General features: G+C 31.3%; 1 protein-coding gene across 10 annotated transcripts in view; it reads right to left on the bottom strand.

Annotated features, from left to right (window-relative positions):
• Positions 1 to 4,751: 4,751 nt before the first annotated feature.
• LOC130442093 (protein daughterless) overlaps positions 4,752 to 25,732 on the bottom strand; it is a 59,915-nt gene continuing 38,934 nt past the window's right edge. For 2 of the 10 annotated variants that reach the window (XM_056776103.1, XM_056776112.1), the window contains 10 exons: positions 18,926 to 19,264; positions 18,469 to 18,651; positions 16,222 to 16,290; positions 15,685 to 15,865; positions 13,209 to 13,326; positions 12,783 to 12,887; positions 9,329 to 9,427; positions 7,308 to 7,453; positions 7,128 to 7,252; positions 4,752 to 5,324 (listed from right to left, as the gene is read on the bottom strand). In XM_056776103.1, the coding sequence (XP_056632081.1) occupies positions 5,280 to 5,324; positions 7,128 to 7,252; positions 7,308 to 7,453; positions 9,329 to 9,427; positions 12,783 to 12,887; positions 13,209 to 13,326; positions 15,685 to 15,865; positions 16,222 to 16,290; positions 18,469 to 18,651; positions 18,926 to 19,264 (1,410 nt within the window). In that variant the 3' untranslated portion in view covers positions 4,752 to 5,279. The remainder of the gene's footprint in view (positions 5,325 to 7,127; positions 7,253 to 7,307; positions 7,454 to 9,328; positions 9,428 to 12,782; positions 12,888 to 13,208; positions 13,327 to 15,684; positions 15,866 to 16,221; positions 16,291 to 18,468; positions 18,652 to 18,925; positions 19,265 to 25,732) is intronic. The other 8 variants (XM_056776105.1, XM_056776113.1, XM_056776104.1 and 5 more) reach the window with 7 other exon arrangements.

Genomic DNA, 25,732 nt, shown 5'->3' with positions numbered 1-25,732 from the left:
TTATTATAAACAATTAAAATATTTCTCTGAAATTATCAATTAATAAAATATCTAAATTTTTTGAAAAAAAATCTCAATTTCTAACGAGTAATGATTTTTTTGAAACCCCAACTCATTAATAGCAAAAAATTTCAAAGAACCTTATTAGGTGTAAAATTAAAAGTTGTACATCTCTTCATTTCAAATTTTTCTTTTTAAAAAACAGAAAAAAATTCTTATCAAATCTATTTAGATGCTTCTGTAAGTTATATTAAAAATTCAAAAACTTAACCAGAATTTTCACTTCATGACTAATTTGCTTGCTCTATAGTGTTTACTAACATTGGATACTATAACACTTACAATTACAGTCTGGTCTTTCGAGCCTTCCATAGCTAATTAGTTTTTACACGGCTCGAAGGACCAGCCAGTGTTGTACCGTTTAATGAACTAATATAAGAGATCTATTAAAAGAATAAATAGTGTAAGGAAAGACTAAGGATACAAGTGAGTCGAGAAAAAAGAAAAGTATCAACTATTTGAACAAACATTTAAAATTTTGGGTGGACTATTGTGTACGGCATCTACAAAACAAATAATAAAAATCTAATTAAGATATGTAATAGTTAGTAATACGAAAACATCAAAAACATTGTCACCGGTGTGAAAAGAGGAGACATTTCGAAACTACTAATTCAATTTTAGCAATAAAAAATTAACCCCGAGCTAAGGAACTTATTGTTTTCAATTCCAATGAATTGTTTTTGTGACTTTTCAAACGCTCCAAATAAAACCCGGTAAGTAAGAGAAAAATACACAAATGAAAACCAAATTTTTCACTTCGATTGGCAAATATTTGGAAAGACCTGTGGCTTTGGAAATAATATTGCGTTAAAATTGAAAATTTGTTCCAGAAATATATAAATATTTATATGTACACGATAAGTAACTTTTCGTTAATCCAAAATATGAATACTGGCGCTAAACTCATTTATTTACTATATGTGGTTTGAGAATAATTATTAAGTAAGGTACGAATGAAAATAAGTTGAACCATATTTCGATAATTATAAATAACGAACGAGTTTCCAAAAAAAATAGATACGTACGAAAAAAATATAAATGAACTCCCATTGGTTATGAATTAAACCGAAAAAATGATATTTAAAGCATATATTGTATTATTTTACACCAAATGTGATATAAAAAAATTTATAAGTAGTTAGCGACATCTACGGATCAAAACAGTTATTAGACTCTAAAGAAAGCTGTATTTAGAGTATGAATAGCCGCGCAACTGTCAACATCTATTGAAAAATAGCGCACATACTAAGAATTAACTTATAAAATAAGTAGAATACAATCATAGGGTCGCCATCTATTAATAAGTAGATAAACTAACACTGCTTTTCATGAACTATAAACAATTTCAACCAAACGAGAAGGTTTTGTCAGGGAGCGAATAAAAGTGATAGAACACTGATATGTCTATACTATTAAAAATAAAAATAACGAAATATCCGAACGTACAATTCCCTGTTCTAAAGATATCAAATGAAGAAAATTTTAATCAAAACTGTTAACATCTCAATTATTGTGTTTCTTAAGAACGAGCTTTTAGCTAACGCCATCTATTGAGAAATAGCTCACATATCACGAATTCATTTTCCAATAAGAGTAAAATATTAGAATATGTGTCGCCACCATTAATCAATAACCAAACTTGAAACTGCTTTACATGAATTTTCAAACAAGGTTCGAAATCTCGATCAAAAATGTATGTATGTATAGTAAGAAAACAAATACAAAGATATGTCTGTAATAGTACATAAAATATGCCAGCACTGACTGTACATGTTATAATATATCGACTGATCTATAAACTAAAAGATACATGTTCAAGAAATTATTAAATGGCGAGAATTAGAAAACAAAAACTTCCATTCAAATTACCAAAACGTTCGGAAAACAACGAAAGTTGTATTCAGATTGATCATATATGAAAATAAAAAATCTTAAACGAAGAAAAATTTGAGCGAAAATTTCAAATATTCTGTTCCGACCGGACGGATTCTTTTGGCGTAATTAGCGTCATCTATCGTTCGATAGACAAAATATTAGAACAGAAAATGTCGGAAGAGCAAAAGAAATTATCATTATACATTTAAAACGTTATGTATCGACCGAACAGGTCATTTTTAGCACAGTTGTCGCCATCTATCGATAAGTAGTCGAACTAAAACCGATAATAACAAAAAAAAATATATGAAAAGCATAAAAGTTCTGTACAAATTCGACATAGTAGAGTGTAGAATGTTCTAGAAACGGTTAAATTGTTAAAAAGTATGATTCCTTAGATCAAATGGATAATTTTTGGCGTAGCTATTGCCATCTATCGATTACTAGTCAAACTAAAACCGATATTAACGGATTCTAACAGAAAATATTCTAAAAGTTCGAAAGTTGTATTCATATCGACCCAGTACAATATTAGATGTTTTAGAAATCCTTAAATTGAGTAGAAATTCATTAAAAAACATCATTCAACAGCTCAAACTTTATGTTTGGATAGGACGGGTCAATTTTCGCGAAGCTATTTTCCTCTATCGATGGGTAATTCAACTAAACCGATATTAACGAATTTCAACAAAAAAATATTTTAAAAGTACGAAATTTCCGTTCATATTAAACTTGTAGAAAATTGAATGTTGTAGAAACCATCATTCAAGAGCTTAATGTTAATGAACGAGTTATTTTTGGCGTAACTATCGCCATCTATGGTTTAGTAGTTAAACTAACAGAAAAATTCCTAAAAGCACGAAATTTGTGTTACAATGAGTGTGGATGATGGTAGACAGTTCGAGAAATCATGAAATGGGAAAAAATTTAGAAGAAACTGTCATTTAACATAACAGATATTGTATTTTGACCAGGCGCCTGTTGGTTGATGATTAGCGCGCTAAGTTTAAAGTTGCTGTTTAATGGCAAATTAGAAATGCTATGAGGTAGATTCAGAATTAATTGTATAGTAAAATATGGATTTTTAACGAAATATGGTTCAACTATCCGTTCATTTTAAATAATGGCACAACTTTGATTCTTTCAATTTGTCTTTAAGTAAAAATAGCATGTAAATTATTGTTTTTTTCTTTTTTGAAAGAACAAGTGATTCTAAATGAAAAAATAATGAGCTAAAAAAAATAAATATAAAAAAGACTAATTCTAAATATTAAGTACTTCATATTTAAATATGATTGCGAAACGTTTTTTCTTTTTCTATATAAAAATAAGTCTTTTTGTTTTTTTTTAAATAATATTAAAAAAAAAAGATGGCAATCGAGAGATCAAAAATAGGAAGGATATAAACAAGGAGAGTATTTGTTATTGGCACAAACGTCTCAAACCACATATAAAGCTCGATAGTCGAATAGAATCACGCTAGCAACTTAAATATTTAAAAAAAAAACTCAATTATTTCCATAATAAAGAAAATATTCGATTTTTCTTTTTAAATAATTCGAGTTGTACGTGCTTTCACTGGACATTAATACAAAGAAGTAGCTGAAAACACTCAAATTGAAGCTAAAAGCCATTCCTCATATAAAAAAAATTTCATTTCCTATAAAAATGTGAATAAATTCGCGTTTTCTAATGTAGAAAAATAAACAATTTCAAGTTATTCAATTGCACTGGATCAATACTTTCACCAAATATCAGTTTCGACAGAAATAAAAATATTTCCAGACATTTTCCATTAAATACAAAATATTAGCCCGGAACTAGCAAAGTGGATTTTTTTCCAAACTCACTCATTGTTACGATTTTTGTGTTTAGACATCTTCGGATCCTCAAATGAAGACAGATGACCACCGTTTTAAAAATTGGGCCAATAATGTCTCAAGTGAATCAAAAAGTAAAAAAGTAAGCATGAGATTCATTCTGAAATAGAGGTACCACTCAGTGATCAGTAAATTGTTGAAGTTGAATCTCAGCATCAGATAATCAAGATTTTCAGCACAAAAAGAAAAAAAATAATTTTAAATAGTCTTGCCAATGGTATTGAGCTCAACTTTCTTGTAACCTCCATAGTGTTGAAATTTTCCAATTTGCGTTGAGACTTTTGAAGACGAAAAGCTCATGGATATGGATATGAATCTTAAAGTTCGAATAAAGAAAAAGGTAGCAGCATGTATGAAATATAATTAATCCGGCTTCAGGAACATGTTTCGAAGGAAATATGTGCCTGGCAGCAAATTTATTCTTCCCATAAACGAAAAGTTAGAGAAGTTAATTCTAGTTATATACTATTTTTGGCTGTTACCATATCTGGTAAGTTAAACATAAGCCGTGCGAATATCACCAACGGTCCCAAAAACTCCAACTTAGGTTTCCTTGTGCTAATTACCTCCCCTCCTTTTGTGGCTATGCCACTGTGGGTCATTGCTTAAATAAACTTTACTAAAAATAAGATTTTTTTCTGCATTTTCATGGTTCCTAAAAGATTACCAAGTATGATTTCTGCTATTTTTTTATATTTTTGTTTGAATTACTTTCATTGTACTAAACAAATTTAATGAGTAAAATTATCCAAAAATTGATACCAGATACGTTTTTTTATCATTTTTTAAACAAGCACCATTTATATTCGGGGTTTGCCTACCTCACCAGTTATGTAACGGAGAAGTCACTTTACCGGTTACGGGTTGGAATGAATTTCATAACGAATGAAAGATGTCTGGAAAGAAGCTGCCTGATTGGATAAAAATACTATATCAATGTCATATAACTGTTTATTATTACTTAGAATTTATCAAAAATATAATTTACTACAAACCCGGTAATAAAATTTTGTTTCATGACAAAGATCAAGGATGATATTAAGTGAAAGTTGCGCGTTGCCGATCTATTAATAATTTAATATTTTCACTATAAGAAATTTGTTCAATTTTTGGATCGGCGACCGTTTTTGCTTTTTTTTATCGAATAAAGAAATAGCCTCTAGTTCGAATACGAACAATTATTTTAAATATCTCTTATTAACAGCTACCCCGACAAATTAAAATAAATAAAGCTGTCTCAAAACATTAATTTGTTCCTCGAATTAAAGTGGAAAAAATATATATATGTATGTATAAAGTAAATAATAAAAAAATAAAACAAAGGAGTAAAAATACGATGTATACCGTATCACTAATTAATATTCTTAAAAAAATAGATAATCGTTTATATGGAGATGAAGAATATGATGATGCCGTTTTGTACGAAAGTGTATGTACAGATAGCAGAATATACTATCACTGCTATTGTGGCTGACCTGGATTGTGAGGCAAATTCGTAGGTCCCCCCTATAAAACAAAAAAATAATCAACAATTTTCAATAATATAAAAAATAACAAAAGAACACACTACAAAATGGTACATTATGGAATCAAAGGAACAGAATACATTGTTGCTAAACAAAAGACAAGAGAAGGCCGAACTTGTACTGTCGAAGAAAGAAGACAAGAAACGAGACACAACAGTTACCGAGCAAGACCTGCAGGTTCCTGAAGAGACTGTGCCTGAACAACTAGCTTACGTTGTTGAAGAAGTTCCAGAAGAAGTCCAAGTCACGTAAGAGGTGACTAAAAGAAGAGGATAGTAAAGTAACGCGTCATCAAAAAACGAAAAACAAGACCAAAATTGTTACTGTCGAAGAAGAAGGCAATAAACATGAAACAACACTTGACATGCAAAGTCCTGACTGTATAATCAATTTACGTTGTTGAAGAACTTCAAGAGGAAGCAAGTCATAGAAGTCGTGACTGAAAGAGACAATAAGAAGAGGACAATAAAGAAACGCGTCAAAGAAAAACAAAACCAAAATTGTTACTGTCGAAGAAGAAAACAAGAAACCAGACACAACAATTACTATTCAAGAACTGCGGGGTTCTGAAGAGACTGTTCCTTTATAACCAGGTTAAGTTATTGAAGAAGTACCAAGTCAGGTGAATGAAAAAGGAGACAAAAAGAAAAAGAATAATTTGGTACTAATCACCGAAGATGGAAGATAAAAAAACGAAAAGTTACAAATGTATAATGCGAGCTTTGAGAACATCAACATGAAGATAAATATTAAGAAGAAAACAAAGACAATGATTCGAAATAACAACTAGAACTAATCAAATACTTAAAAATGAAATAATCAAAGGGAACAACACGATTTATCAACATTACCTTTCTCGTAAAGAATGGTGATAAAAACATGAACCACAAGATAAAAACAAAAAAAAATTAGATAAAAAAATGAAGTATTTCAAGAAGATAAAAAGTAAAACGAGATTAGAAAAATTAGAAATAATATATACAAAAAGAAAACAAAACCAAAGTACAGATAAATACTTCAAGTATGTTACAGACATGAAAGAAAACAAAATGGTTAGTTAGAAGAGTATACGAAGCATAATCAGCAACAAAGGAAAACAAAGAAAAACATTATATAAAGAAGATAGAAGTGGAAAAAATAAAAACTTTAAATGGAATGGAATAAGATAGAAAATAATGAAGAAAAGCATAGAGAAGAGATAGTTTCAATATGAATACAAATAAGAAAAAAAAAACAAAAGTAATGATTAGAAGTAATGACAAAAAAGTAAATTGGAAGAATTTTTATACTGGAAAATAAAAGAATCATGGACGAAATAAAGGGAGAATAGAAAATTATCAAGAGTAGTCGTATCCCAAACTCATTTTTCGAGCAAAAATATGGATCAAAACATAAAAACAACGAATTAAGATACAGCCATGAGATATCTAAAGAAGATAAAAAGTAAAACGAAATTGGAAGGATTAGAAATAATATATATAAGAAAAATCTGACTAACATAATCTATAGAAACAGATATAGAAGTAGTGCAACTAAAATAGTTTAGACAAATTATAAGAATAGGACAAAACAAAAGTTAAAAGTGGTTACAAAGCAAAATCAACAAAAAAGAAAACCATAGATAGAGAAAATTATTACTGGAAAAAAAATCAATGAAATGTAAGGGATGAAAGAACGAAGAAGTGAAAAATCAATGAAATGGAGAAAAGAACGAAGAAGTGATAAAAAATTAATTGAGAAACAATTTTCAGTACTTTGGAAAAAAGAATTTTTGTTAACTTACAGGTAACGTGGGGTAATGAGGCGTAGAGAGCATGTGATGAGGTCCTGGACCCAATTTTGGTCCGTCTTCTGCTTTTTCTTCTTCTCGCCTTTTTAAACAAGCTGCTTTTGGATTGAGATTCCTCTCTGGAAATTAAATCGTACATTAGATTATGAACTAATTAATGAAATATTGATTTACCTCTAACTTGCTGTTCCAAGGTCATAATTACCTCGACAGCCATATTCAAAATTCCGAGTTTGGTCTGTGGTTTGTCGGTTTTTAGATGCGCCATGCACATTCTACCCAATTCTTTTAGAGCTTCGTTTATATCGCGAATTCTTATCCTAGAAAAAAAAATAGATTCGAATCGAAATTAGTTATAAGATTCATCATTTCTATAAATTATATTGGAAAGTTGTCAACATCTCCAAATAATTCAATAACAAGTATGAAAATAAAATAAACACCCTGTAGCTGCAATTTTTATTCGAATTATATTGTTAAAAATTTACCTGCAAGTACCAATATTTCCAACCAATTTGACAGATAAAGTACTGTCTATTTGGTGATGTTGATTTATATATATTATACATATTATTAAAGAATCAAATATCATATTACATAACCTACAAATTATTATTGGTCATAGATGAAAATAGATTTTTTTATATCAAAAGAAGTTTGAATAACAGAGGGGTCCTTTTTAATAAGTTAACATTATAAATATCTCATTTTTAATATCATTTTGATTATATTTTAATGAAACTTCAACTACATCACATAGATACACTGTAAGATTGAGGTTAGGACTGCTAACTGTACATATTCTTGCTTATAGAATTTTTATAATAAAAAAATCATCAATCCAACAAATAGATCGAATGGTATGACTTCTTTCACTGCTAACCATGTTAGTATAGCCCTAGATATGAATACCATCACCGATCCACTACCAGAGGCAAACCTTGGAAGTTTATCGCATAAGTAAACTACTACTGATAGTCTTTCAAGTCGAAATGATCTGTAATTATCTATAGTGGTACTATTTGTTGTATTGAGGCAAACAAAGACTTTAAATCAAAGTTATTTCGCTGTCATATCATTTATTGCTTGGATTTATTTGGAGAAGAAAAAAAATTTCAATAACATCACATGGATACAATGTTGGATTGAGGTTAGGACTGCTAACTGTACATATTCTTGCTTGGATCTCTTTGGAGGATTCTTACGACAAAAAGAATCAACCATTCCAACATATGGAGCTTTTGGTATGACTTGTTGTTATACTAAGTCAACAAAGATGACTTTTTTCATTGATCCCCACGTCAATTCAACCCTCGATATGAGTTCAATTACTGATTCACTACCATAGGTATATCCCATTGGAAAACTGCTATAGGTGGTATTTCTAGTCGAAATGAAGTCCAATTATCTATAGTGGTACTGTTTGACATGCTGGGGTTGTCAAAGGCCCCAAAACGAAGTTTTCCCATTATAATATCATGTTTATTATTGATAGTTGATTACATAATCACGTAGCTAAACGTATATGGCTCGTCTTTTTAAATAATTCACTTTTGGAAGTTTTTTAATAATCTAGAAAAGGGCACTGAATATTTCTACCACTTGTTTTTGTCGATTAATCAATATATTAATTGTAACATGGTCTTCGGGGGCAAGATTATGTGATTCTAAAGAATATTATCTCAAAATTGAAATTATACGTTAATTGGGGGGTGTATTTGATTCATAAAATTTCAACCAAACAAAGCAAAATTGAATTATGGGCGTTAATTATATAATATTAGTCAAAAAAATTATTATTTGGAATAATATAGTTGATGTTGATGATTTTTTTTATAACCATATATAAATAATTGTCTATAGAATCAATGGTAGTTATTAAATATTTTGATATGATATTTGATTCTAACTGTATAAAAGCACCGAAGATGGTTGCAGCGTTCTGGAAATGATAAGGAAGATGAAGCATGAAACACATACAAGAATATAGGCCAAAACGTAACCCTTCAGAATATTAAAGCAATTACGAGTTCGTACATAAGGTTTTCATCCCTTTTCTAGTCGAGCTGTTTCGCAAAAAAAATTTTTGCATTTGTCTTTTTGCGAAAAGCTACGATATATTTGAAGAAAATTGTGTACGAACCCGAAAAGAACACAAAAAAAACATACACAAAAAAAAATAAAAAATGTCCCACCTTTCCCTCGCATTATTAGCCTGCCTCCTTTCTTTTTCCCTTTGGGCTTTAATATCAGGATCTAAATCACCTTCCTCTGTTTCATCGGCACTGGAACAACTGTTGGCAAGTTTAAAAAAAATCCCCTCCGATATGGGTGCATTGAAATCACAAGATGTAAGCAGAATTTTATTTGACACATGTCGAAGGAAGGCTATTCAAATTTTTGCTTTAACAATGAAGAAAAAAAAAAAGTATTCACGATTAAAATTAATTTTTTTTTCACTTTCATTCGGTTGAGATTCACTTTTTCCAATATGATTGAGGGTATATTAGTGTTGAAGGCCATTACGATTTATAATGGTTGACCAAGCAGTTTAGTTTTTGACGTATGGCAACAAAAAATCATTAGATACCAAATCAGGGCTATATGGTTGATGACACATTGACTAGACTTCATGTTTGGTTAAAAATTTGTTTGATGAGCGATTCAAAATGTTTCATTATTATGATGAAGAATAATTCCCTTGATGTTTTTCGAATTTTTCCAGCGGAAAATAAAGGGTTGTGTATCATTCATAGTTCACCGGAAACGCCAAAGAAACAGCCCAACATTTGTTTCTTCATCAAATTTTTGTAAAAAAAAATGTATATGTTGTATTTTGTTGGCTATAATCATATTATTGCTTAAAGGTACTTCTATATTACAATCTGACACATGCCTCTAGGCACTAGTTCTCAAAAATGGTTTGTCATGTGACCCTAGTCCTATTAGTGCTCCAATATATCTTAATACCTGCACCTGTCACATAACTAGTGCTCAAAATGACTTAATATATAAGTATCTATCAATACTAGTCCTCAAAGATGTCTTAATATCAGAATCTGTCAATACTAGTGCTCAAAGTTGCCTCATTATCAAAATCTGTCAATATAAATGCTCAGAAATGCAAATTATGTCACATAACTAGTCATACTAGTTCTCAAAGATGCTTCAATATCATGATATGTCACATGATGTTCTTATTTGATCAGTTCAAGCAAGGCATCGATGTTTTAGGCACTTTGACGGATTTTTAATGGCATTAAAGTAAACATTTGTTACAGTTCTGTAGAAGAAGACTTCATCGCTACGTATTATATCAAGTTCATAGTCTTGTTGTCATAATTCATATCAAAAGTTATGAAAAATAATTGGACAAAAGTGATTTCAAAATTTTGTGGTTGAGGTTATGTTTCCACCGGAAATATGAGTGGCAATTAGAAATAATCGGTGTTGCCAAGGCTAAAAATATAAATAGCAACCTTCGATTTATATTTAACAGCAATTTTACAAGTATCTAATTGTGATTTCAGTGGTTTATTTTATGAAATAAAATAAAAGTAAACCGATTCAAAATTGCAACCCCAATAACAGCGTTTTTGAAATAGAGGACTAGGTGTAATAGGCCCATATTCAATGTGTTCACATAACAAAAAATTATATCAAAGAATGAATCACAAAAAAAATTCCATTTTTTATTTTATCACAATCACATATCAAAATAAACGAGAAAGTTGAAAATATTTCATTTTTTGCAATTCATAATATTCTACAACATGCTGTTGGCCAAAATCCCAAAAACGAATGTTACGACAATTGTATTTATATATATATTTGAAAAATGAAAAAAAAACTGGAATACGTAAGATAATTTCCATAGGGAATGTTGGACAATTCCGTAACATTAGTAATGCGAATATGGGCCTTATTTAAAGTTTTAAATAATAGGAAATGTTTTTCAAGGTGAAGGATATTTGTTCACACACACATATTTCAAATATACAATTTAATAAGAAAAAAATTTTAAAAAATATTCACCGGATCCCCATATTTACAAAATATTCTGATTTTAAGCCACTTAATCACTATAACTAATTATATAATTGAGAAAATAACATAAAATTGAGTATCTTTTATTCCAAGAATTCTATTTAACCCGAAGGGGTCACATATTAAATTTTTTCCTTCAAAAGCAAAATGATATTCAAGAAAAATCAATATATTCAGTTTTTTTTTATTTAAATAAAATAACATTCCGAAAAGTTTTCAAGAGTAAATTGTGAGAACATTACAGCTTTAGAAATGGTCCTTCGAGCCTAGTACTTTCAAAAAATTACTTAATAGATATATATTGCTTATATTTCAATTAAAAAAGGTGTTATGAACTCGTCCACCGACACAGACTGTGAAGCCGGTCCTGTTCGATTATTCGGCATTCTTTTGTATAGTTTTCATAAGTTATTCACATGATATTGCCACTGTTTTCATACTATTTATTAAAACGCCTTTTTGTTTGTTTACAGATTCTAGAACCCGAATTATCTAACAAGCCGTTGGATATAAATAAGCAATAATTTAGCAGCCAAAGTCAATAAATAATCTGATGTAGGGGAAATTAAAAGTAAACGGTGTATCTGAATAAATTCGTGATGGTGTTTAGAGAATAATTTAGTGTATTTACTTTAAGAAATGGTCCTTCGAGCCTAGTAATCCCTAAACTATTGTCTTATATTTTTACCTCTCATTAAAATTTAGTTAGAAAGAGAAATTTGGGAATAAAATGGCTCGAAACTTGGCTACTTTTCACAGAATTTTTTCGCAGTCCTGTCGGTAACTTTCCACACAAGGAGAGGAAATTCAATAAAAAATCCATATAATCAGTTTATTTAACATTTTAATTAGATAGAACTAAATTTTAGAGAATTTTCAAATATAAATGATGCTCAATACTAAACACAAAGATACTTGTTTCGACTAACGGTTTAAGAAATGGTCCTTCGAGCCTGGTAAAGAAGAAAAAATAGATACAAAACATACATTCCAAAGTATTGGGATTAAAAAGGAAACTATATCGTACCATTTGGATATTATTCTGAGGAAATAGGATAAAAATTATGTAATGAAAGGAATTTATACGAAAAAAATTCACCGGGACCTTTCTTACCCCCTAAATTTGGGAATAAAATAGTTTGAAACTTAACATCTTCCATTTCACAGAATTTTACTGCAACCCAGTCGATATTTTATTTAATTTTCCACACAACCAAGTGAATTCTATAAAAAATCAATATATTTATTTTATTTTATCAAATTTTAATTATATAGTACAGAATTATAGACAGTTTTCAACAATAAAATGTGGAAATTTTTGATAAAAATATTCAAGACCAAAACTAAAAATCCTTTTTCCTACTAGCGGTTTAATAAATGATCCTTTGAGCCTGGTACTTCAAATGATTGCAATATCTAGATGATAATAAGGTGAAAATATGAAATAATAGGAAATTAATGCCAAAATGAGTATTGGTATTGAAAAAAAAAACATGTGTGTGTTGAAACAAGGTTGCAAGTGAAAAAGGAAATTGGAATAAAAGGGATTGATATACATGTATATATATTTAAAAGAAAATTTATTATTTTGTTTCTACATACCGTTCACGAACATTGTTGGCCTGTCTACGCTCTTTCTCGCGTATGGCCTTGTTGTTGGGGTCGTCAATTTCGTCTTCATCGGTATTACTTAAACAATTATCAACACTTTCGAGATTCATATAAAAACATATCTCTCAACATATCACAACGGCAACATTACAAAAATAAGTCACCAAAATTTTCATATCTATTATTAATTTTATATTTGTTGATACAAATATAAATAAATGGCAGTTATTTGTTGTACAGTTGTACTATTGTACTGAAAAAACAGCTCACAAAGTCACTTTAACTATTATCGAATGAAAAAAAATTGTTTTGGTTTCAAATTAAGTTCGAAATCAAATCAAATATTTTTGTCAATGTTTCCGCTGTACAAATAATATCAAATTTTGGGATAAAAATCATTGAAAGAATAAAACTTACTATCTCCTCGACCTTTTTGTCGATTTTGGAGGGGGGCCACTGGTTGAATTTGGTTGTACTAAACTTTCTACTGAACTGGATGGTTTCGTATCCATATCTGGCGGTTCTTTACGTTTTTCTGCATAAATGAAATATTCCATTTTTAACAATCAATTATTATAAATGTAAAAACTTTTTTGTTTCCTGTATCCTCATTTTTCTCGTATTAGATCTATTGTTTATTGTATAGAACAAAAAGACCTTCCGAACAAAACTTGACCTCAAATTTTTATTATCAATTGTTTTACTTTGGCCTCCCCGTATAATAAACACAGAAAACTCAACTATAAACAATATATATATATATATATATATATATATATATATATATATATATATATATATATATATATATATATAAAATAAATATTAAATTTCTTTTTGTTTTAATTGAATTAAATTTTTATCAGATTAGCGAATCCAGAAATCATTGAAAATACTTAGATATCATTAGAAACTAATTAAGAAGAAGAAAAAGTCACTATAAATCATTAGAAATTTAATTATAAGGAAACAGTTAGAGATCTACAAAAAAATAATAAATTATGTTTATTATAAATATTTAGATAATTCATGAATAAATTCCAGACATCATTAGACATTAATTCTAGTGAGAATCAAAATTCTTTAAAATAATTAGAAACTGTTAAGAAATAAAGAAAAGTATTAAATATCATTAGAAATCTTCTGTAGTGATTAGATATCATTAAATAAAAATTTTGTTCATTATAAATATTCAGATTACTGTTAGAAATTCCAGACATCATTAGAAAGCAATTAGTATGAAATTAGAAGTCAAAGATTTAATGGAAATCATACTCATTAGAAACTTAACTAATCGTTAAAAATCATTAGAAATTATTTATCGAAAAACCTATTTGTTATAAGTGTTAAGAAATGATTATTAGAAATTGTTTAAAATTGTAGATGTCATTAGAAATTAATTGAATGAATTTAAAATCATTACGATTATGTCTTCATATGTCATTAAAAATTAATGTAAATATCTTTGTAACCAAAATGAAATGAGTAAAAATCCATAAAAACAATTGAGAACTCAATTGTGTTAGAATTATATAAAAAATCATCAAAATCATTAGAAAGTAATTAAAAGGAAATCATTAGCTATCAATTTATCGGGAATCATTAGAAATTTGTAGAAATCCCTAAAAACGTCAAATCAAATTTCTAGAATTCCATAAAAATAATTGGAAGTTGTTTGAATTCCATAAAAACTATTGTAAGTCGTTAGAAAGTAATTGAAAGGAAATCAATTTAACAGGAAACATTATAAATTTGTAGAAGTTCTCAAAAATTAAATTACTATAAAAGCTACTATAAAAATAATTGGAAGTTGTCTGAATTCCATAAAAACGATTATAAATCATTTAAAAGTAATTAAAGGGAAATCATTAGCTGTCAATTTAATGAGAATCTTTATAAATTTGTAGAAATCTTCAAAAATGGCAAATCAAATTACTAAAAATCCATAAAAATAATTTGAAGTTGTTTGAAACCCCCCAAAACTATTGTGAGTCATTAAAAAGTTATTGAAAGGCTACCAATTTAACGTCATTAGAAATTTGCGAAAATCCTCAAGAATGATCAATAATCAAATTACTACAAATCTATCAAAAGTAACTAGAAATTATCTAAAATTGATAAAAAATGATTTGATTCAGAATCAAATTAGTTAAAATCCATAAAAGTATTTGGAAATTGTTTGAAATCCATAAAAATTTATTAGAACTTATTAGAAATTTTGGAAAGTGATTAGAAATCATAAATACTTTTCTTTAAATTAATTAGAAATCAATTAATGAGAAAAATAAGTAGCTTCCAATTTAATGGGAATCATTAAAACTTTCGAAAACCCCAGAAATAACTACAAAACGAGAAAAATAATTAGAAACTTTAAATCATATCAAAATAATTGTAAAAAATTATTGAAAATTGAAGATTACATTAGAAATCAATTTATTGAAAGTATATCATTAGAAATTCTTAGAAACCACAGGATCAAATCAAATAATCACGTATCCATAGAAACATAATTAGAAATAACTAGCAATCTGATCATTAGAAATAAATGTAAAAGTTATTAAAGATCATTAAGAGCCAATGAAATTAATAAATACCATGGAATCTATAGATTCGATACCGTAGAAGACATAAGGATAAAATAAGAAGGGAAAAAATTATTTTAAATAATTTATTTTTTCTTCTTCACTTTCATTACAATTAATAATACCTTGGTCGCTGAAGACCCTCCAAAATTGGAGATTCAACCAAGCGTTGCTGATTCGGAAGCAAAACTCTTTCACTAGTTCTAAGATGTTTCAAGGAGTATTAATGAAAGTTTGACATTTATAAAGGGTGAGTGTCAGTTATTTTACATTTTATAAATATTCGTAAGGCAATTTAAACAAATACTTACTCGTGTTGTACGTGGGCCGTTCAACTTTAATACTATCGTTTAGATGAGCTTCGGCGGGTGGCGCCGGATATCCGAGTTGTGTCATTTGATGGGCGGGAAGTTGTCCGACTAATCCTAAAGGTTCCGCGTGGTTCCTCAATACATTTATCGCGTCGTCTAATCTCTCTTCCATTCTAGTACCCTGCAAGTATGTACAAACAATCAAACATACATCCAGAATAGGCAGATATTCAATAAAAGTCTTTCCGAAAGCAATGGAAGACTATCTGGGTAATTTGTTAGTGGTACTTCCCGCGGAATTTAACAGGAAGTAATTGCATAATGTAGTTTTACATCAGTACAGCTTTAGTTCCTTTGGGAACCGTGAAATCATAAAGTACAGCTGCAATATATTCCCCAATCCAGGTTTAGACCTACCTGTATACCGTCCAAATGTTTGGCTTAATGGTTCGTTTTCTATTTTATAATTTTTTAATTCAATCGGTTTATAAATAAATGGGAAGAGTATACCAAAGAAACATAAAAATACTGACTTACCGTTGCTTCGGAATGATCCCTAAGGAAACCTATAGCATCGTCTAAACGTTGTGCTTCTGGTGCAGGAGGCTTCACCACACAAAAACAAAAAAAAGTCATGCAAAAATAAATAAAAAATGATAAAGTCTGGATGGAAAATGTATCAAATTGATATAAGACACATTATCCTCTTTCCTTCCTTATGCAAGGTGTCACAAAAGAAAGTTCACATTAAAAAAAACAATTTTGAAAAAAGTTAGAGTTTATTGGAGAAAATTTTCATTACATATTAGGAAAGTCCATAGACAGTCCATAGGTGTTAAATCGGAACTGAGTGGATGGCAATTTATGTCACCTCTCCTGGAGATCAATTTACCAAGAACAATTTGTGTTAGAGATTCTATTGGACATGTTGTTCCTTCTGCTGGAGTCATCTTCTTCGGTTATAACCACAAATTTTTTGCAGTTCAGTCTAACATTTGCACCTAACGCTCTGAATTCACTGTAACTGTGCGTTTCATCTTTCACATTCAAAAAAGTTCATGAAATGAGGAAATATTAACATACATCTATTACGCAAATAAAAAGGGTGCTTACTAATAAGAGGGGTTGAAAAAAATTGGAAAATCGATAGAAAAGATACTGAAGAAAAACATTAAATTGGAGGAATAATCTATCGAAAACTATTCATGTAGCCCTTGTAGGTTATTTTGAAATAGAAAAAAACTTTATAGATGCAAAACTTTCCAAGTAAAATTTGTTGTCCAATTTTATATGAAAAGAAGTAGAGATTCCAATAAAATTGGCACAAGCAGAGTATGGAAATGCAAAGAAAATTTTGTCAAGGAAACCTTTCATGGAAAGTTCAATATATTTAATTAAAAATAACCAAGTTCTGGGTACGTTTTTACTGTAAAAAAAGTAGATATTTCATTTGAAATTGTACAAGCACAGTATGATACAGAAGCAAACATCTTGTCATGGAAAATTCACAAATTTCAAGTGATTTTTCCTAGAAAAGAAAGTACAAGTCCATACGGTCACTTTAGGCGAAGGTAGAAGTTTCTGATTGCTTGTAACATGTTCATTGAGATTAAAATGAGCTTCATCTGTTGGAAAGAGCTCAATCATCTGGTCAAGCTTCTAACCAGCACCCAAAAGCTTCATTTCTAGGATTTTGTAAGGATGCCGCCTCAAATCTTTGGGTCAAATGCGAAATAATAGATAAGTCAGGCTCGTCACGAACATTTCGAGTAAGATTGTCTACGTTTTCGACCTAGGATCGTCCGTATTTAGGTTTATCCGGTGTTGATTTAGTCTCTTCAAACGTTTCGACCCATTTTCCAAACAATCGAGCGCCTCGCACAATGTTTAAGTGACGAACATCGCAAAATTTTCTAACGGGCTCTTCACGAACATTTCGAGTAAGATTGTCTACCTTTTCGACCTAGGATCGTCCGTATTTAGGTTTATCCGGTGTTGATTTAGTCTCTTCAAACGTTTCGACCCATTTTCCAAACAATCGAGCGCCTCGCGCAACGTTTAAGTGACGAACATCGCAAAATTTTCTAACAGGCTCTTCACGAACATTTCAAGTAAGATTGTCTACGTTTTCGACCTAGGATCGTCCGTATTTAGGTTTATCCGGTGTTGATTTAGTCTCTTCAAACGTTTCGACCCATTTTCCAAACAATCGAGCGCCTCGCGCAACGTTTAAGTGACGAACATCGCAAAATTTTCTAACAGGCTCTTCACGAACATTTCGAGTAAGATTGTCTACGTTTTCGACCTAGGATCGTCTGTATTTAGGTTTATACGGTGTTGATTCAGTCTCTTCAAACGTTTCGACCCATTTTCCAAACAATCGAGCGCCTCGCGCAACGTTTAAGTGACGAACATCGCAAAATTTTCTAACAAGCTCGTCACGAACATTTCGAGTAAAACGGTTTCGACTGTTCTAGAAGATCTTGGACGCCAGAGCCAGGCTATCGATTGAGATATCGCCCGCGCTGCACCGAATAGCTGCGTTTACGCGGTAAGCAATATAGAGGTGAATTTTCTTTTGGGACACCTTGTATATGGTTAACAAAAAAAAATTCGGTAAAACAAATAAAAACAACAAAAGCATTACTGAAGAAAGGACATTGTTAACATTAGATACGTAAAGTGCTCTACGACTATTTATTAAAAAAAGTTATAATCACTCAAAGTATGAAGAATAAATTTTTAGATGTTTCTGTAAACACTATACAAAAAAATTTCGCTCACCATGTGTATTCCCTGAGGAGCTACAGTAGTATTTACACTAACGGCTTGTGTATAATGAGGCGAATGCGGGGTACTGTGATTCGTTAACCATCCGGCTGGATTTATGGGAGGCGGTGAACTGACTGGTGTAGATGGTGCCGAACTGTAGCTACTCGCGCTAGCCTGTTCGGCTGGTGTGTATAACTGTAACGATATCAACTTATTTGTATAAAATGGTCCTTCGAGCCGGTAAATTGTACGCCAAATTAATTATTTACGTAAATATCGAGACTAACGAATACTGTACTCGAACAATTTCTTATTGCTTTTGAAAAATTTATAAATTTTCAAAAATCCAATGTGCAAATTAAAAAAATTGCTTTGGGTCAACAATTAAACGCGTATTGAAAATACCAGCTTCTACCCGCGATTCATCAAATTTGACTTTTTAAAAAAAAATATTATCCTTTATACTTACTCCTCCTAGTCCTTTATTAACTACTGCGTCGTTGTTGGGTGGTCCAAAAGGTGCATTGGGTCCGGCTAAGGTAGTTGCGGTGGGTGTACCGTTAGGCCTTAACGAAGACATAGGCGGTAAACCTCCTGGCGGTTCTGTTTCCGGTATAAGTCCGAAGGCTTCGTAGGTTTGGTATGTATATGAGGCGGGCCATTCGCTACCCCCGGTACCGCCCCCTGCTGTCGGGGAGGGACCGCTGCCACCCACACCGGGATTAGGCGTTCCATCAGTCGCTAGGTAATAGGAGTTCGCTCCTGGTGATGTGTATCGGGGAGATTCGTGGAATTCGTCGGATCCGTACTGAAACAAAAAGTATAGTTTTTGCTATTTTTTTTTTATACACTGGCAAACATTTTTAATGATCACATCGATTTTGGCAACGTCTTTAATGTCAATTGTAACCGCTACAGTCTACTAGTTTGTTTACAAAAATAATTTACGTTGGTGCCTCAACACTCTTCATCGGGCAAAATTTCTATCCAGAGAGCATCCTCTTGAGGTCTGAGAACAGAAAAGTATCTCTGGGAACCAGATCTGGTAAATACGGTGGATGCTAAAACAATTCTAACCTAAAAACATGCAATTTGGTTATCGTTTTCATTGATTTGTGCACGGTGCATTGTCTTGGTGAAACAGCATTTTCTTCTTCTTCAAATATTCATTTTTGATATATCCAACCGTTTAATTGATATCTTTAGGGTCTCAGCTATCTCAATCAGCTCTACCTTGATCTTTTCGTTAGTGATATCCCCCGCCAACAGCGTGCATCGCCTTCGGTGCTCATTTCGTCTTAACAAACCATGGTTTTCCTTCGAAAGTCCGAATAATGTTTGTAAAACCAAGCCTTGGTTTGTATAGTTTTTTTGCAAAAAAAAACAAAGCTTTATTGACACACCAAATCCATATTTAAAAACTAACGAAAATCACTTCACTCAATCTCTACAATCTCGATTTTTATTCTCTTTTCTGCCCCCAGACCACGGATTGTTTGAGAGGATCGAAACTCAAGAGGGAAAGTTTGTAAGAGTTCGTGAATGAAGCCAAAGTACATATATCAACTAGATGGTGGTCATTAGGCACAGTTCTTAAGAAGATTTTAAAATTTCGTCCTGCTCTTGTTCCGTATTGTCTCTCTTTGGGAGATGATTGCCCAAATGCGTTGAAACCACTGTTGGGATTAGAAGAATTGGACCAAGATCACTCAAGAACATTCGATCATTTGAAATCGCTGTAAATTTTCATTTTGTTGCCACCTTGTAAAAACCAAATAGACCCGGAGTTAACAACCCTGGCTACAACTCACAATCTAAAGCCCTTCTTAGACGAGGCTGCGCTCCTATGTAACATACGCTGTGTGTAGTATAAACCTTTTGATATTTAAAAGAAAAAATTGGTTGTACATGCATTGTCCATGAGTAGTGACAGAAGAAGAAAATATTCTCTCATCTTGACTGTCATATTCACCAAACTGAACTATGCATTTGATTGCTCAACTGGTTGCGTAGCTTCGTCTAATAAGGGTCTGATAGTACGACAGTTGTCGTGCCTTTTGAAGGTAAGAGCTCCATCTGTGTGTTAGTTTACCAAATATACGATTTTGGCGTTAGCAATTGAAATATATAAATAATATAAATGGTTTAAAGTGGGTCAGGATAAGTAAATCAGAATTATCGATTTGTAATACACTACATTCACCTAAAAATAAGAAAATACTAGGAATAATGAAAAATTCAGACTCGGACCGAAAAGCGATACGCCCTGAAATATTCTCAGAGTCATTACTATGAATGTGCGAAACACGAACGGATCTAATTTATTTCGGAACAATATTTATCGCTTTTACGTGACATTTGTATGCGTTTGATATGGAAGGCAGCATAAAATGTTCATAAAATATTAAAAGTCTTATAAGGAAAAATGATATATGTTATTTGGTAATGTCGATTTAACGAAAAGTACTACTACTACTAGTGACATCTGCCCGTCATAAATTATTGTTCGTACTTCGTACAAATCTGCATTGTTAATCGTTTTATCAACATCATTCGAATATAAGTCTAATCCATAATCATTTAGCATCCTATTTCGTCGATTGCTGGACATAAACCTCTCTTAACCTAGACCATTCGGCTTGGTCTTGCTCATCTTGAATCTTGTTGAAAGATATCCTATTTAAATTATCCTTTCATAGCACCGGCGGCCGTCCTCTGTTTTTGGATGCTTCATTCCTTGGACGCTATTCTAGTATTCCCTTCTTCAACTACCATACACCTTGAAGCGTGTCCAAAACTTCTAATCTATTATCTGAAGGCACGCCGGAGTCTGAATTCCACACCAGTCTTTTATATTCCGTAGCCAGGAATGCCGTTTACGTCCTGTTCGATCTCTTCCGTTAGTATGAGCTTGAGAATTGAATATCTCCACATCCGCTCTCCTCGGTACTTCTTCATTCGTCATGTGCTCGATCCATGGGATCCGCAGAAGTCTGTGCAATAGCCACGTTTCCATTGCTTCTATTCTGTTTAAGGACCTCACTTTCTGGGACCACGTCTCCACACCATACAAAAGGATTGGCCAAAAATAACATTTAATCACCCTTGGTAAAAGCTGTTTTTGCAATTGTTATTAGAGTTTTAACTTCCTCGTCGCAATCCCAATTTTCATTTAACATATATCCAAAGTATTTAAATTTATTGACTCCCTCTCTATGTTATTTCCATTGACAAGTAATTGAGTTTCGCCGTGTTGTTGTCTGCTTATGACCAATCCGTATTTGGTTCCAATTTCGTTGATAGAATTGACCAGCTCTTGTAGGTATTCTCCATTGTCGGCTTTAATGCCTTTTTGATAGTCTTTTAATGCAAACTGAAAACTTCGTTCTACGTATATGTTAATTAGCATGGGTGAGCTACGGACTACTCTAAGTATCTGAAGGTGTTCCGTAGTTACAGAGCCGCTAATTCGCAGTTTGATCCGCTTTTGTATGTTCCTGATGTCTTTACTATCAATATCAACATCCTTTACGATGTCGAACAGTAAGTCTTGCCGAATGGAGTCAAACGATTTTTGGTAGTCCAAAAAGCAAACGAAGACATCTTGTTTTTTGATCATAGCATTTTGGAATTAGTAATTGCATACAGAATAGTGCTTCCCTGGTACCTACTAACTTCTTTTTAAATATTCGTTTGTATATAATTTTCAAAAAAGCCTTAAGTTTATCAGTCTATGGTCTTCACAAGTTTTGACACTGGGCTTCTTCGGGATAGTCACAAAGGTGGATTTTACCAAGTCTAGAGGAATCTTCTATTATCAAACAATCTTGCAGTTTGACTAGTCCAGTTCCATTTTAAACGTGTGACTCTTTCAATTATATCCGTAACTTTTCTAATTCTTCTTAGTTTTCGGATTTTATCTCGTTATGTAACTCCTAACGTTCTGAACGTTTTCGATCGCCAAAGCTCCTGGTGGTTGCGTACGTTTTTACGTAGTAGTCCACGGTACGTAGAGATATTTTTAATTCGGGGTCTCCATTCGTAAGCGGGGGTAGGTAGATAACATTTTAAGAAGCTCAGAGACTTATTTGTAGAAACTTGCTTATTCTATATTCAGTACAACGCATCGAGACTTGTCGTTGCCGCGCTGGCCGCTATCCTGTCCGCAACGTTTGTTTCGACGTACAAATTAATACAAATTTTCACAGATTTCAAACTTGTCGCAGGTAGAATGCTTTTAATGGTTTCTATATTATTTTGTCTTGTCGTTTCGACTTGGTAATTTTTTCATAACATCAAGCCAGCAATTCTGAGCCATTGCTACTTTTCTTCTGGTCTCTCTTACTGATTTTAATGATAATAACTCTCGTACGTCTCCTTTTTACTTATTAAAATCGAAATGGTTCAGTATCAAAAAGCATTTTATCACACTCTATTGTATTGTTTTTGAGATGGTTACGTACTTATATAAATGATCGGGAAAAAAATAAATTTTATGGCCGATAAAAATTTTTAAGACCGAAAAACCGCATTGATTGAGCCGTACAAAACTCGCGGTAGAAGAAAAAGTATATAAGAACTCGTAAATCGAATCCCTCGGAACCGAACAAGACATTCATAAATGATGACCGGACAAAAATCTGGCTATAAAGTCTCCCGTTTCGTAATATATAAGGAAAATAATGCTGAATGGTCGTTTAACTATCGAAGATAATAAATTTTCTCATATAAATTCGATACAAAATATATATGACTGTATCTGTTTCAGTTTTACCAACAGTAAAACGTTGTAAAATATTTTTTTTTGTTTTGCGCTAATATATGTCGTAGAAATCAACACAATTTAAAAAAAAGTTGACGAATATCAAACTATTAAGAATCCAGTATCGGTGTACAAACTGCCTTAAATACTAAATATTATCGTATACAATAATAACAATAAATGATGATAAAATCGGTAAAAAATGATATTAATGGTCGTTTACAGTCACATTAATATAAAATAAAAAAAAATAGTGAAGATGGGATTGAAGTTGATAATCTACAAAACTGATATAAGTACGAAATATAAACAATTCATTGATGATGACAATATTAATGAGTTTAGAGTTCATGGTCTTAAATAAGGGGCACTTCGAATCACTTAACTATTCGATTAACAGATCTTAAGAAATGGGTTTAGTTTCTATAATGAATGGTTAAACCATTACATATTAAAAACGCAAGCTAACCCTTCTGGAATGCGTCTAATTGGTCGTAGGAATCCAAAGCACACATCTAAGCTTCATCTCAACTATTTAAAAAAAAAAAGAAAATAGTGGTGAGTTAGAAATCATGAAATGACCCCTACAATCTCCGGATCTAAATCCAATAGAATTTTCGTGGATGAACTAGATCGGAAAGTTAGAAAAATGTATCCCACTTCTTTGGAAGGCTCTTAAACTTAAACCAAAAAGTTTGCTAGAAAAACTAATAAGAAAAATGCCACGTGTAATTGAAAAATTAGTTAGAGGTGGTTTCTTTGTTGAAAAGAAAGTGTAGCATTATAAAATGAAAGAGATAAAATATGTTCATGATTTTAATCGTAGGTTGATATCTTTTAATATTTTTGAAATAAAAATTGTTTTAACTTGATTTATTTTATTTTTAATAATTGTTTTAATAAATTTTCATTTTATCCGAAACTTTCAGTACATCGATTTCAAGATTTTTGTATCAGTTTTCCAGTTGTGCAACTTTCGATTCTCTATCGAAAGACATTCAAAAATCATACGATCGAATAAGAAAACAGACAGTTCAACTTCTGATTCCGATTAATTAATTAAGTAAAATATAAGTTTACACCCTATATATTCATTATATTGTGATGCGCTTGTGGATTACGATTGCTTCATCATTTTAATACTCTCTTATACATAAAAAATGGGTTCAGAATCTTGTTTTTTTGTTTTTTTTTTTTCTAAATTCCAATCGATTTTAGTGCGCACATATTTTACGTGTTAGTTTTTATTTATAAAATGCGATTCCGTAACATCAATTCTCGGTAGAAGATTTCTCCCGCAAGCGACAAACGAAATTCTCGGTAAACGCAGCGATAATTAGAAAATAATTACTTTGTGTTCACTTTGCGCATTCTAGAAAAGCGAATTTAGCTTTTATTAAATATCTATCTCTCAGTACATTTTCTCGTATACGTATAAATATATTTATATGCAAGTTTTATACATTATTACCGAGATGCTTTCGTTGGAATTTGGTTCGTTAAAACATAATTTCAGTCGAGACAAGCTACTTTTTCAACTAATTTTCCCATAGTTTCAAGTTTTCTATGAACTATAAATTACGTCTATATGCCACAAGGTGACTTATTACCACACAATTAAGTTTGTTTTTATAAAAATAAACGTAGAAATCAAATTATTATTAATAAGAATTTTACTGTTAGAAATATGTTACATAAATCGACACCGATGAACAAAAGTCGTAGAATTAACCAGTGCTAAATCATTTTATCGTAAAAAATGAAAGAATATAAAGTCTACTTATCATCACTGGCCCCATAATATACCACAAATAAAAAACCCGCCATGAAGGGGCGCGCGCCGCATCGCTGCAGAAGCCATTAGATCAAGTATATTGTTTATATTTGTCTGTTGCGTAATTTTGATGATGAAGTTAACTAGTTAGCATTAGCTAAACTCCACCTAAGAAGAGACCTAACAAACTTAAGTTTAACGCTAGCGAAAAACAAATGATTATGAAAGAAAATGTTCATGAGTTCAAAGCTAATCATTCAGTGGCCTACACAAAAATTTAAATACAAAAAACGAGGAAGGAACAGTTTATTATTAGAAAAAGCAGAAATAATTGTGTGAAGGCGAGGATACCTGAGAAAAATTAACAAATTTCGCGGAGAAAATAGAAAAATTTACTACCTGGATGAAATATGGGTAAATACTAAGGTCAAGGTTCGGGTGGACTCTTCCATACAATCCAGAAGACAAGCATTCTTGGTGTTGGCAATAAGATGCTAGTTTTTAGCTATTTAAACATTATACTGTTGGTACAACACCCCCAAATGGGGGTGTAAAAGAAGAGCATTGAATATATTTTCTGCTGGTACTCTGACTCGGTGGAAAAACGACGTCAAATGCTTGGTCGATAAATTTTATGAAAAATGTTGATGTTTCAATTTACTTTGAAACTGAAATTAAAAATGTGGAAACTAACAATATAATCATCGCCCTCGTTTATGAAGTTACAGAAACTAATAGAA

Source organism: Diorhabda sublineata, chromosome 3 (assembly GCF_026230105.1).
Source record: "Diorhabda sublineata isolate icDioSubl1.1 chromosome 3, icDioSubl1.1, whole genome shotgun sequence".
In the NCBI taxonomy this organism is placed as follows: domain Eukaryota; kingdom Metazoa; phylum Arthropoda; class Insecta; order Coleoptera; family Chrysomelidae; genus Diorhabda; species Diorhabda sublineata.
This window is presented reverse-complemented; position numbering and strand designations above follow the sequence as displayed.